The sequence below is a fragment of the Cryptomeria japonica genome, chromosome 5 (assembly GCF_030272615.1).
Source record: "Cryptomeria japonica chromosome 5, Sugi_1.0, whole genome shotgun sequence".
Lineage (NCBI taxonomy): Eukaryota > Viridiplantae > Streptophyta > Pinopsida > Cupressales > Cupressaceae > Cryptomeria > Cryptomeria japonica.
In genome coordinates, this window is record NC_081409.1 from 550,289,757 (window position 1) to 550,304,458 (window position 14,702).

A 14,702-nucleotide genomic window follows, 5' to 3' on the forward strand; every position below is an offset into this window, starting at 1 on the left:
GGATACAATGTCCAAGTAAGCGAGGTATGGTACACGATCCGAGTACATTAACGACACGAAGATAGAACAAAGTTGCTTGTAGGAAGGTTACGGAATAGCAGAGTGGCCAAAGCATAGACGGTAAGTGCAGTTTGCAAATTCAGATGTGCCAAAATGAGCTGTAAGAGTGAAATATAAAACGCAAATTCAGATGTGCCAAAATCAGCTGTAAGAGTGAAATATAAAACCTTGCACAAGATGATCATTGTATTGAAGATCCTAATCAAGAAACCTAGAAAATCACATCACATCGATAAAAATGGAAAAATATCTATAACATCAAGCAACATTGAGGGCTCATAAGGATGAATGAGGGTTCTCATTCATGTCGATTCAAATTTCACACCAGATGACACAACAACAAAGTGGATGCCAAGCTCTTCAAATAGCTTCAAATCACAAATTTCCTCCATGCATTGAATGGGACAGTGTTTCTAGGATTTTAGAAACTAAAATAAAATTAATCTAGCAAAACACGACAATCAAAAAATTATATAATTTCAGCTTACTAAATTGAATGAACCTTTCGAAGGCATTTTCTCTCTGCAGATTTCAACAGGGTTTATGCCACAAGTACAATATTAAATTATAAAAAAACTTATTTGAAATATTGTCTTAGCACAGTAAAATGTATATGAACTATTTTAGAACTATAAAGGATTTATTTATAGTATTGTCTTGTCACAATCAAAAGTATATGAGTTTTGTTTATTAGAAAGGGTTTATTAGAAGTCAATTTCCAGAACCCCTTCGAGCACCCAACTATTTTCTCTATCATTTATCCCATCAAAGCATAAAAGATATACACAGGTTTCTTGCACTGTCAATTAAATGCCTCAATATTATATCCATGGATCTCTATAACTATTTGGTTGTTGCACTTAAGTTTTATTTGATTGGCAGTAATCTAAAATAATATACAGGTCGCTTGGGCTGTCTAATAAAATGCCTTAATACCATATCCATGGATGATTATAACCATTTGTCTGTTGCATTGGATTTTTATTTGATTGGTAGTAATCTATGAAATAAAAATTATCAATCCAGTGAAGAATCTCTCACCAACAAATATATAAATCCCCTAAAATTTTAAACCTTGGGAAAAGTACAATGAAACAATAACCCCTGACAAGAATAAATCTAAGAAAAACTCACCCAAATCAAACAAACAATCAAAAGATGAATTAATATTGCCAATGTGCCCATCAAAAATGGCTAAATAATCAAAACTCAATAACCACCAATAGCACCAAATCAATTAAGAAAATCCAATAAAAATCATATAAGAAATATTGTGAATCACCTGATCAGTCCAACAAGATGCAAGATATACAGATTTGAAAATACACAGTATAGTAAAATATATTTTAATTAAAACAAGATATGATTCCCAAAGGATTGGTAGAAGTAAAACAAAAGCATACGATAAATGGATAAAATCTTGTACATAATGGACAATCCTTCTGGTAGGAATGTAGGCCTCTCTGAAGAGCACGAAATAAAGATCTTGAAATAGTTATTAGTGTGGTCCACAAAAGTTTCTATCAAAACTGGTAACTAAAATTGATACTCAAAGAAACTATTTTATGGAAATAGAAATGTATTAAATGTTTCTTAAATATATTAAATGTTTTTTTTTATCACTGTTTCTTAAATATATTAAATGTCAGGGTTTAAACCTTGCCCAAACCAAGTGAGGTTACATATCAGTTTTGGCTCTGCCCTTCTCATGCGAATGGAGAAGCATATTGAAAGGAACTTCCTCTTTGAACGTCTTATCTCTTTTCCTCTTCACCTTTGTCCATCCTTCCTCTTGATCCCTGTCTACCTGCAATTCTGTCTTAGATGCATCAATACGCGCCCGCCTAACCTCCAGGCTACTTGGACAATCTTGTGCTACGACCCATCAATGCAGCCTGCCTTTGAGATGAAATTTTTCCTCAATCCTTCATTACTACCCTTTCCAGAATTTTCAGATCTATAATACCAATATCAAAATTTGCCTTAGCCATAGCCCCAAAGTTTCCTTCAGGTACACATGAAGAGATGCCATCACACTAAGATGCGGTATGCGCAACATCCATCTCCTTTGAGGCTTGAGGGGGATCAATTTGGCTGCCATTTTTCACCACGTAGTCAGAAACATCTTGGCACCATGTACCCTACTTTTTTAATTCCCTCTGTTCACAGTTTGCAACAATATGGCCCATATGAAGCAATGACGATATCCAAAGGGATGCCCTCGTAATCCACTGGTTTTAGCCAGTTTCCCCCTCAAGAATTCAAAAAAGAGTCAGCAAGAAAACCTTTTTTTTTCATCCATTTCAACCAGGATACGGCCAAAGGTTGTGTGCTAAAACCCTAGCCTCGAAACAAGACTCAAACCAGAATTGGAGAGGAAGGTATGGAAGTCTTCCCCACATTGGAATATTATCGACGGATTCTGTGGTGGGATTGAAAGTAGGAGACCACGGTTTTAGAAGCAGCAAATACTTGTCCTCCCAACTTCATTGGTATTCATAGAGGACCTTCTTCCGATCTGGTTCATAGTCGAAAACAACCATGAAATAAACTCTCGCTCTTGGAAAAGCGTGGACATCTCCCTCAGAATGGTCTTCCCAAATGTTGTAATCAATTTGCGAAATTGGCTCAAACTCAACCAAAAACCCTTGAATCTCCCGATCAATCCTAGCTCTGAAAAATACTCCTCATTTTCCTTGACTTCATTAGCTATCTCACTCCCAAGATGCACTGTTGGCCTTTCTGCAACCGAGAACCCTGAAAGTTGTCCATGGTGTTCTCATTACATTTGCCACCCGCCAAGCCCACTCGTCTATGTCTTCCAGCAACCAGAACCACCTTCTCCCTTCCCCCCACACGTTGAGATGCATTCTAGCAACCTCCCTTCCTGTTTGCGTTGTAGAAATCATATCCTCTGCCGGTGCATCCACTAGACGTCGTGTCCTCCCTAGAAAGCTTAGACCAAGAGGTATGCCCCTTCCACCTAGCACCACTGGGAGTGGTAGTGCTTCCTGCCTTGCATCTAGACGCAGGGCGAAGATCCCTAGCAGTCGAAGGATACGGCAGCGCCATCGTTCACAAGCTAAGCCAAAGTTTTTTTATCTATGACTGACAGAATTAGTATTTTGTTCTCACCAAATAATTTTCTTATTTACTGCTACTATTTTTGAAATTAAATAAACTTACATTTAACTACATTCTATATAATTACGTTAACAAATGTTTTTCTATTGATGCATGTAACCTTTTGGTAACATGATTTAAAAAGAAATCAGTTACTTTAGCTAAATCATGGACCTTATTTTCTTGAGTATTTTTAATAAATATTTTATGATTTATTTTGCAAACTATTCATTGGTTAATGTTAAGTACTCTTATAATACTATGAAAATTAGAAGACATATGAATATGTATGAATAATCAAATTTATATAATATTAAATAAGTAAATAAATCAATATTGTTAACACTAGATTAACAACACAGAAATTATTGTTTAAACCATTGAATAAATAAAATTTTGATTAAGGAGACTTGATCCTTTTGCTCGATGGCTATGGTACCTTCTTACTTGATTCCCCTCTTTTCAACAAAACCCTTATGGCAAACCCAAGTCTTAGCCTCCTTGTTTAAGAACATAGGCTTCACCAAGTGTCGACTAGGCATATAAGATGTAAAAGCCATTGTATGCATGTATGTAATATGTATATATATGATTACTATATATATAAACACATATATAAAGTTTCCAATAAAAGATGATTTAAGATATATATAGACCATAAATTTTCATTACCAGGTAATATAAAAACACATTGAGCGGATGGACCAAGATATGGCTCTCAAACGCTCCCTCTCTTTGCCATTTTTCTTCCCTCTGACATTTCTCCTAGCTTGCAGGTTTCATAAATCTTCCTCAATAAGGATATCGTCTGATGGAGATTAAACATGTTTTAAGAAAAAATTATGGTTTAAAATAGTATTACAAAAGATTCCCCAGAATTAGTGGGTAGAAGATTATATAAATTTGGAACACGATCAAGTGAGATGGGAATGAATAAATGTCGGTTCTAACACTCTTCACTAATAAAATTATGCGTGTGCCCAGTCCGTCTCTCTCATGATTGCCTCCTGTTGCTCCTCACTCAAATTATTCTCTCTCTCAAACAACTCGCCCATTTCTTCCACATTTTTCTGTTTCAGAAAATCTGCAGCAGCCTTGCATAACAAATCAAATAGATCTATTATTTCAAGAAAATTCGCTGTCAAAAGAATTTGCAAGGAGGTCGCCTGATTTTTATCTGCCGAAAGAGCTTTTTCAACGAATTGTGTATCCCATATCTTCACATCCTCTTCTGATATAGTGTTGGATTTTGCATGAGCATGGAATTTACAGTAGTCAAATACCATCTCCAGCACTTTGCTACTATTGATGTTATCACAAGGAATAGGAAACGTTAGAGGTTCCATTCCTGTTTTTCTCTCTATAAAATTCTTTACGACCACTGATTCCATTGCAGCCATTTTCTCCAGTTCGAAATCTTCATACACTTCTTCATCTCTGAACACCCTGAATGTCACTGTATTTGCCGCCATTTTATTCTCCACAAAATTAAATACTTCTTTTGCAATAATATGCACGACCGAACGGGGATGTAATTAATGGTTAAAAGTGTAGAATTTTGAACCTGACCTATCCTCTCTGAACCAACTGATTAGCAAACAATAACAGCAAAAAGAAGAAAACACCAATATCTTTATTGAAGCTTAATTAAAAAATTACATAGAGGTTGTATATATAAAGAATTTGCAGTCTAGAAGAATAAATAATAACTGCAGTTCTAAATATATTCCTAGCTTTGCATGGAAAGCTACTAAGGCTCTCAAACTAAAAAAAGCAAACTACTCCCTAAATTAAGAATACAATAAGTGCATGCACAACATGCTTTATTTACTAAAAACAAACTCATCCAAAAAGCAAAACTAAAAATAGTCCTAAAGATTCATGCATGCTGGAGTACATGCTTTATTTGCATGAATAAACAAAAAAAACTATTAACTAAAAATAGCTTATGCATGGTGATGAATGGATAGTTTCATGTCCAAACTGGAGTTGCATGGAGCTGCATGTTAGAGCAGCATCACTTATCAACAAAAAGAGTGTTGAAAGAGTAGAATTTGGACAAAAAGTCTAAACTGTATAGTGATTTGAATATCGAACATCTAGTTTCTAATTTATACCATTCCATGTCTCTATTTCAATGGGTGCGACTTCCACATTAATTTTGTTGCTGGAAATGATCAATACTAATTTGAAATTTAACTTCCACATCAATAGATTTGACATATAGTATTTATGTGATCTTTTGATACATGTGTACCTTAATAGCGGTATATAGAGTTATTTTGATTTACTTTCCTTATTATATGGAAGGCCATTTTTATATTGACAGTTATATCATTTTAGAGGTGTGCAAGATGTCTGAAATATTTATAGTTGTTAAATGGAAAAGCAATAAAAAACTATTTGATATTTCATTATTTAGTTATTTATGTCTTTTATGAAATTACAAGTAATAAATTTTAATAAAATTAATTTATAATTATTTATCTTATTTTTAATTTTTAATTTATTGTAGAATAATTATGCTTTCAATTTTTAATTTTAATTTATATAATAATGTTAGGGGAAGATCCATCTCTCTGTATCTCTCTACCTTCCCATTCTAGATCCATCTCCCACTTCTATCCATCTCCCACTTCCTAGCCATCTCCACATCTATCTCTCTATCACTCCCTCTTTCTATCTTTATCTCTCCCTCTCTTTCCATCTATCTATGTTACTCCCTCTTTCTATATCTCTTTATTTCCCTATGATCTATCTATCTCTCCATTTCTCACTGACACTCATTTTTACTCCTCCCCACCTCTATCTAGATGCATACCTCACATTTTCACATACACTCCTTTCTCCCTCCCTATCTCCATCTCTATCTCTCCCCACTCTCTTATTCTCTCTACTACCTCTTTTACCTCTCTCTTTCTCCTTCTAACTATATCTTCCCATCTTTTCCTCTCCCTCTCTGTCTATTTCTCATTATAGCTATCTCTTTTATTAACTCCATCTCTCCTACTCTTTATATCCTTCTACCTCTCTCTATATATCACTTCTAGCATCTTTCTATGTCTCCATCTCCACCCTCTTATTTTATCCCTCTTTTTATCTCTATTTTTCTCTCTCCCTCATCCTCATTCCTTCCACCTCTGCCTTTCTATATATTTATCTTCCCCCCATCTCTCTCTCTCACCCCTCAATCTTTTCTAAGTTATAATTATTTCTCTATTTGTCCTTTCTATCCCCATCTCTCACTCTCTTTATATCTATATCTCCCATTCTCCCTCTCTTGTTATAACTCCCTCCTTTTACATCTCTCTACTTCTCTCTCCTCTTTATTTCTCACTTTTCTTCTCCCTCCACCTGTCTCCTCATCTCATTGTCTCCCTCTTTCTATCTCTATTTCTCTCTCTCTCTCTCTCTCTCTCTCTCTCTCTCTCTCTCTCTCTCTCTCTCTCTCTCTCTCTCTAATTATATTTATTTCTCTATCTCTCCTTTCTATCCGCATATCTCCCTGTTCTGCTATCACCCCCTCATGTTATCTCTCTAGTTCTCTTCCTCTCTATTTTTCTCCTTTCTTCTCTCTCCCTCTCCTTTTATAATGGAACCTAGTTATCTTGATGATTCAAAGTTTTGTTTGTCATGTTTGGATCCCTCTAACAAGATGCATAATGTATTTTAAGCTATCACTTCTAGATTGAGACCTTAGATGCACACACACAACATCATTTTTAAAATGACCTGCCAATTAATCTTACACACTAAATAGTTGTATGTAAAATACACCAAAAATTTTCCCTAATTGACCTTCCACACTTCTTTGGCGTACCCATTTCACACCAAAGTGCAATTGCTAGTTTTCTAAGGAAATGTTAAATTTGTTATATTAATTATAATATTTCTATTTGAATAATTATTATTTTAGTTTTTAATTATTTAATAAATAAATTTATCTTTTTAAGTTAATTTAAAATAATAATATAAAAAACGTGAATGGTGAGAAGGCAACTCTATAAAGTCTAAACGATACACAATAGTTTGAAGAAAAAGTTCAAATGTAACATTGATAAACTAATTGCATAAAGTAATTATGGGAGAGGATTTTGTATCATTAAGTTTCTCCCTAACATTTCTAGAGGTATGATTAAAAAGAACTAGCTCCCAACCAATAAGTTCATTCACTTCTTCAAGAGTATCTTTAGAAGATTGATGAGCATGATCTAGTCATTAGCCATGAAACCTTGTTGGTTTCTAGTTGACAAAGAGTGGTGGAACACATTAAGAGGAAAAAGGTTCATGTGAAGGTCAAGAGAAACAATGGGTGATATTTCATTATGTTGATGAGCTAATTATTCCACCTTTCTTGAGGGTTGAAAGCTAGGGTATCATAGTTATAGTCTCTTCTTGTAGATTGATTATGACCTTGCCAAAATAATCAAGGAAGAGAAGAAGCGGGAGGAAAGGAAATTGTATCAATACAAGGTGTATTTTTTTACTACTCAAAAATATTTATTAGACAAGCCACCTAAAATGCAACTTTAATCTCTTGCATTTGAATCTCTCTAAACACATTAGAGAAGTTAATAGCTTTAGTGCTTACAAATAAATGAAAATATAACATACTTCGATCATAAAAAATAACATTCCCATATTTTTCAAAAATAATAGAATACTCACCCTAGAACTATGTTGTTACGAGGACTACTTGTAAAGGAGACAAGGTTAGTCCCCTAACAAAATTCTATACCCTAAGAAAGGAGCTAGCCTAAAATTCCCAAAAGTTATGAATCTAGTTCTAAGATTCCTAAGATTTGGTGCAAAACTTGAAAAGATATTTAAGAGTCTATAATTATCCAACAAATACGAAATGTGAATTAAGAACCCTAAAATGCACTATAGAAACCAAGTAGAAGACCTTGATAAAATATAAATAAAAAAGAATCTAGATCAATTTAGAATTTATAGTTGCTAACCAAATTCTGTATAATATGCAATGTTAATCAAAGAGAAGACTAATGTTGTGAATGATGGCTTTGTTGACCAACCATGGGAAGATGAGGAGAAAGCCACAAATATCCCTTGGCAAACATATAATCTTGAAATAGTTTATTAAGGTATCATTTTAAAACCTTTTACTAGAGATTATATGAGTTAACCCTATTTTCTCAAGCCTTTTATAGGGGAATAATATCAATAAAAACTTGAAAAGTCTCAATCTTTGTTTAAAAATTAAAATTTTCATCTATAGTAAATAAAGATATTTATTGTGTGTCTGTTAATGAAATTTGGAATAATTAGAATGCCTCATTTAAAAATATTTAAAGCATGCATCCATGAAACTTTTGTCAATAGGTGGTCTTGAAGGAAAAGAATAGGGCCCGACCTTAAGAAAAAGTTATAGTATAATGAAAGCTTATTGTGGATATTATTTTATAGCCATAGAAGACAAATAATAGTATCCACTAGATCCTTTGAAATATCTCTCAAAAAGGTAACTTTCAAATCTAAATTAGATCTCTAATCGTAAAGATTGTACTAAGATCTAGCCCTTTCTATGATATCCATTGAATACACACATATGAATTGACATAGTTCATGATAAGAATTTTTCAAGTTTCATTTATATCAATATCCATGATAATTTATTTATTAATTAGGAAAATATGTTTTAAACATAATATAAGTGGATGTAAACCACCAATATTGTGGATTAGGTACCAATACTCCCAACTTACACAATAAAATCCTTGGTGTGTAACATTGGAAGCATATAGAAAGTTCCTCAACAAATTTTTAACCTTTAAGCAAAAGGATTCTAAGGAAACCTAACAACATGAATAATAACACATGAGTGGTATCTAACATTATTATATAAATCTATATTTTTGTACTCACAAAAAGAGGTTTAGAAATATAGTAACTAATATTATTGTATCTAGGAAACAATAGCTTGATAGATGGAAAAAATAAAATCTTAAAAATAAATTGGAATGTATAAAAAAAGGAGTTCCACATGATGGTCCATTTTTGTCCCTTGGATACTCAAGCTAAAGGTTCAAAAAAATGTATCAAGATATTGAATGTCCTGCATAAAAAATATATTCATCCTCCATAAGGGTGAAGAAAGAATAATAATAAAAATGACCATTGACTAATGGTTGTGAGAATTATATAGAGTATTCACCCTAATTGGGGCTTGATAAATTACATGGGAAAATAAATAAGTAAATCCTTATGTTTCAAGGACATAAAAAGCTAGCAAAAGGGGGAATCCTTGATGGATGGAAAAAAGTACTTCAAATTCCTTGGATTGTTGACCACTAATGATAACATAGGATGGTGCAATAACAAAAATAATTTACACATATTAAATAAATGAGGACCAAGTTGAAGCTCTTGGAGTATGGAAAGAATTAAACTTCACTAAATACATCCATTGTTAGAGTAATTGGGTATTTACTTGATTAATTAAACAATATTTGTTTAATTCTTTAAGTTCCCTATTATCTTTTTACACTTAAGCTAACATTAGGTGCATAATAATTAATTCTTTTATTAATTATTACGTGCAAGCCTAGGTTTTCCCTTTTAGGGTTTCTTGACCTATTAGAGGTTATTTTTATTTTCTTTGTATCATTATGACACTACACATTTTTGGTGAATATTGAGCTCTCCTCTTTTGAGCATATTTTTCCTGTGTTTTGTTCTTCAGATTGCTTTGCTTCATTGCTTCTCCTTGTAACAGATTGTTTTAGCTTGCAGAAGATCTTTAGGCTCCTGTGGTGTTGTGTTTCTCAACTCCAACATGGTATCGGAGCTCAAATCTACAGCTATATATTCCTATTTTTGAGAATTTTTGCATTGGAAGCAGATCTGGGGTTTCAGGCATTTTTTTTTATGCTTAGGGATAGGCCTTTTCCTATGCACTTTGGGCCTAAACGGACCTCAGCATTGTGCTCAGAAGGCCCAAAAACCCCTATAGTCATTTAAAATTTGTCTATTATTGAGTCCTGAGCATCTGGGTGATTTTTTTCTCCAAAAGCAAGTCGTACGACTCTAGCACGCAAATCGAGAAAAATTAAAAAAAAAATTACCTTTTTACGGAATGCAGGCTGGATTTTTTTTTTTTTTTTAAATCACAAAAAATCAATAAAAAAAATCGAAAATCCCGAAGGCAAAACAAAAAAAAAGGTTATAAAAAAAAAAAAATTGGAAATTGGGGTTTCCCGTAGCTATCGATGACCTGACAGTCTAGCCGCCATACAGCGACCAGACCTATCAGTCCGGCACCCCCTATTGGCCCCATCTGCAGGCTCCCACTGGCCCAGCCCCTGCCGGCCCCAGTAACCGATGACCCACCCTTCGGCTTCCACCGCACCCCCGCCAGCCCCGCCCTGCTGGCCCCCGCTGGCCCTTCGGTCACCGCTGCCAGAATAGTCTGCCACCTCGCCACCCAGATTATCTTCATCACTGCCTGACTCAACCACCACCGCTGCCGCCATTCGGCCACCTCCTCCTAGCTCGTCCATCGGACCACCCCCTATAGCCTTTTGAGGGGGGGTTGGCTTTTTGGTCCTATCTTTCGCATCTGGAGTCATTTTTTGGAAAACGAATAGGCGTCAAGAGAGGATTCCGAGCTGGACGTCATGATTTTGGATTCTTTTTCCAACTCTTCTGTTTGACTGTACTTTTTTCAAGTCAAAGTCAAGCTTCTTTTCTGCACTTCCGGGGCCATAGAATGGGCAAATAGACTCCATTTTTTGAAAACGAATAGGCGTTGGAAATCTCTCAGCATGCTCTATTCAAATTTGTGATATTTTTATTAATAATTTTCATTAGGTACATGAGATATCAGTTTGAATTTATTTTTCTTATGCACTACTTCCTTCTCATCAATATGTATTAGGGTTTGGGTTTATCTATTGTGGGGTGGTGTTTTTTCTTGCTTTCTATCATTTATATCAGAAATCCAGAGCACCAAAACTCTCAAAACAAACAAACCCTTCTGCATCTTTTGTCTATTCTAAAAGATTGCATAATAAATAAATCAACAAGCAGGTGTCGGTGCAGGTACAAAGTTTTGTTTTCATGGCAGATCCTTCAGTTGAGTTGTTGACTTCACAAAAATATCACACCTGGAAGCCCCGCATCACGAGGCTTCTCAGGGAACGAGGGTTGTGGTCTTGTTTGGATGAGGTTCAACCTATATTGCAGTGCCCTTATGAACTTCTTTAGCATAGGAACAAGATGGATGAGGCCATGGGTTTGCTCTCCTTGCATGTCTTTGACAGTCTTCTGTTTCACCTTGATGAGTTTCTCACTCCTCGGGATATGTGGTTGAAGTTTGATTCTCTCTTAGGGAGGGTTAATGAGATTCAGGCATTACAGATTGAGGTAGAGTTGATTTCTTTGAGGATTTTTTGAACAAGTTCAAGACTACCTGATCTGTTCTTCAGGGATGTGGCAAGATCAAGATAGACACAGAGTTCATTTATTTGATTCTTTGAAAGCTTCGGGGTCATTTTCAATTTTTTGCCTTTGCTTTCTACTACACCACGGCTGGCTTGGGTGCTCGTTTCACCATGCCTACCTTTGATGTATTTTGTGAGCATTTGTCTCGTGAGTAGTCTCATCTTTCTCAGTTGGATCTACTTTTAGGATCCAAAAACAAAGCATTAGTTGCTCAGTCCTCTAAGGAGAAACCAAAGAAAAAACTAAAGCCAAAGAAGCCTTCTATAGGTAGTGAGAATCCCTTCACTCCTGCTCCTAAGTCTGAATCTAAACCATCATTTCCTCCCAAGCATGAGAAATCTTCACAGTCTGGTGAGCCTTCCTCCAAGACTAAGAAGAAATCAAGAGATACTTGCAGTTTTTGTGGCAAGGAAGGGCATCCCATTTCCAGGTGTTGGAAACATTTAGAGGCTTTAGAGGAAGCCATGCAGTAGCATCACATCTCCTCACCTCAGGCATTTTCTCCTTCCACAAGGAAAGTTCATTTTCTCACTGCTCGAGCTTCAACCTATGGGTCCACATGGATACTTGATTCTAGTGCTTCTCACCATATGACTCACACTCAATAGTTGGTTACTTCTCTTACCTCATGTGGTACTTCACAGATTGCAGTGGGTGACTTAGTTCAGCTTTCAGTCGTGGGTTCAGGTTCTATCTCATTGGATGGGGGTACTTTGCAGGATGTTTTGGTTGTTCCTGACATCGCGATGAATCTCCTACCAATTTATCAGATTTGTCACTCTGGCATTGGTAAGATAGTTGAGTTCTCACCACATGATGTGGTTATGCAGGACCTCCATGATTCTGATTTAGTTGTTGCTACTGGGAGTGTTGATACTGCTTCTCACCTGTATAGATTTGATGGATTTGAGCGCTCTGTGGGTGTTGGTTCGTCTCTTATAGCACATGTAGATTCAGTGAGTAAGCTTTGGCATGAGTGCTTGGGCCATGTCAATTACAGATATCTTCAGTAGATGAGTACATAGGCACTTGTTCTTGGGCTCCCATAGATTTCTGCACTGATGGTGTTTGTCATGGTTGTGTGCTTGGCAAGCATCACAGAGATCCCTTTCTGAAGGGAAGAGCCCCTTGTGCTTTGGCACCCTTGGAGTTGACTCACAATGATCTCATGTCATTTCCCACTCCTTTTTCTGGGGCCAAGCATGTGCTCACTTTTATTGATGACTTCTCTAGACGCACATGGGTGTACTTTCTTAAGTACAAGTCTGATGTTTTTGATTCATTTTGAATCTTCAAGACATTTGTTGAGAAGCAGTCAGGTTGTTCTATTCAGCAGATACGTATAGATAATGGGGGGAGTATGTGAATCAGGATTTCAGAGATTTTTGCACTGAGCATGGTTTGCAACATCATTTTACTATTCCCTACACCCCTCAGTAGAATGGTGTTGTTGAGCATGAGAACAGAACTTTACGAGAGATGGCGAATTGTATGATTCAGTCTAGGTCCATGGATTCATCTTTTTGGGTTGAGGCAGTCAATTGTGCCAACTATATTCAGAATCGGATGCCTCACAAGGCTATTCGACATATGACTCCTGAGGAGGCTTGGTCTCATAACAAGCTTGATGTTTCTTTTTTTCGAGTGTTTGGCAGTGAGGCATGGGATTTTATTCCTGATGCTTAAAGGAAAGCTATGGAGTAGAAGAGCCGACCATTCATTTTTGTTGGCTACTATGAGGATGTTAAGGTGTACTGGTTGTTTGATCCTGATTCCAGAGAGGTCCTATTTTGACGAGATGTTTAGTTTGATGAGCGCCTTCCCACAGTGGATACCCCGACTCCAGTGTCTACTCCTCTACCTACTCCTTCCACTGCATCTCTTCAAGATCTTTTTGAGGATGATTCTGATGTTGGTGCTAATGATCCACCATCCCCACCTCCACCTGCTCCACCGCAGATGCCCAAGTGGGCTCACTTTACTGTTAAGGTGGCAGGTCCTCTGGCTGGTGATCCTTTAGATACTCGTCGGACCCGTTCTCATACTATGGGTTCTAGTATTTTGAGTCATACTATTTCAGATGATCCTCAGAAGTTTTAAGAGGCTACTGGTTGTCCTGAGTGGGATTGTGCTATGGAGGAGGAGTATTCTTCTTTGATGAGGAATCATACTTGGGATCTTTGTCCTCTTCCTAAGGGCAGAAAGATGGTTAGGTGTCATTGGTTGTATCGCACCAAGTATGCTGTTGATGGTTCCATTGATAAGTACAAAGCATGTCTTGTTGCGAAGGGTTTTTCACAGGTTGAGGGTATTGATTACTCTGAGACCTTTTCCCCTGTCACCAAGATGAACTCCATTCTCTTTGTACTATCTCTTGCAGCTTCTCGGGGTTGGCCTATTTTTCAGATGGATGTGAAGACTGCCTTCTTGCATGGGGATCTACAAGAGAAAATCTACATGGAGCAGCCTTAGAGATTTGTGTAGGATAGTTCTTTGGCTTGCAGACTTTGACGTTCATTGTATGGTCTCAAACAGGCCCCTCGGGCTTGGTATAAGAAGATGGATTCTCTCTTGCTCTCCACTAGGTTCACCCACAGTCATTCTGATCACATAGTGTACATTCAACTTCTTGAGGGTGAGATCCTGATTCTTGTGCTATATGTTGATGATCTCCTCATCACCGGTATCTCATCCTCTCTGATTCAGTGTACTCAGCAAGCCTTGATGGATCAATTTGAGATGATAGATCTTGGTCTTCTGCACTATTTCCTTGGTCTTCAGGTGATTCAGTCTTCTGATGGGATCTACATTTACCAGTAGGAGTATGCTCTTGATATGCTTCGACTCTTCAGCATGCTTGATTGCAAGCCTGCTCCCACTCCACTTTAGTCAAGGGTTGTTTTGATCACCACTTTCCCCACTCCTTCAGTAGATTCTACACTTTATAGGCAGTTGGTTGGCAGTTTGTTGTACCTGACTCACACATGTCTTGATATTTCCTTTGCGGTTGGCCTTGTCTCTCGATTCTCCCATGATCCTCATGAGAGTCATTGAAA

General features: G+C 36.5%; 1 protein-coding gene across 1 annotated transcript; it reads right to left on the reverse strand.

Annotated features, from left to right (window-relative positions):
• Positions 1-4,151: 4,151 nt before the first annotated feature.
• Positions 4,152-4,655, reverse strand: LOC131875966 (SKP1-like protein 11). Its single transcript, XM_059220712.1, has one exon. The coding sequence runs from the start codon at positions 4,653-4,655 to the stop codon at positions 4,152-4,154; it is 504 nt and encodes a 167-aa protein (XP_059076695.1).
• Between the last annotated feature and the right edge of the window lie 10,047 nt (positions 4,656-14,702).

Excerpts from the sequence above, each read along its gene's own strand:
- LOC131875966 (XM_059220712.1), bottom strand. The coding sequence starts at position 4,655 with ATGGCGGCAAATACAGTGACATTCAGGGTGTTCAGAGATGAAGAAGTG.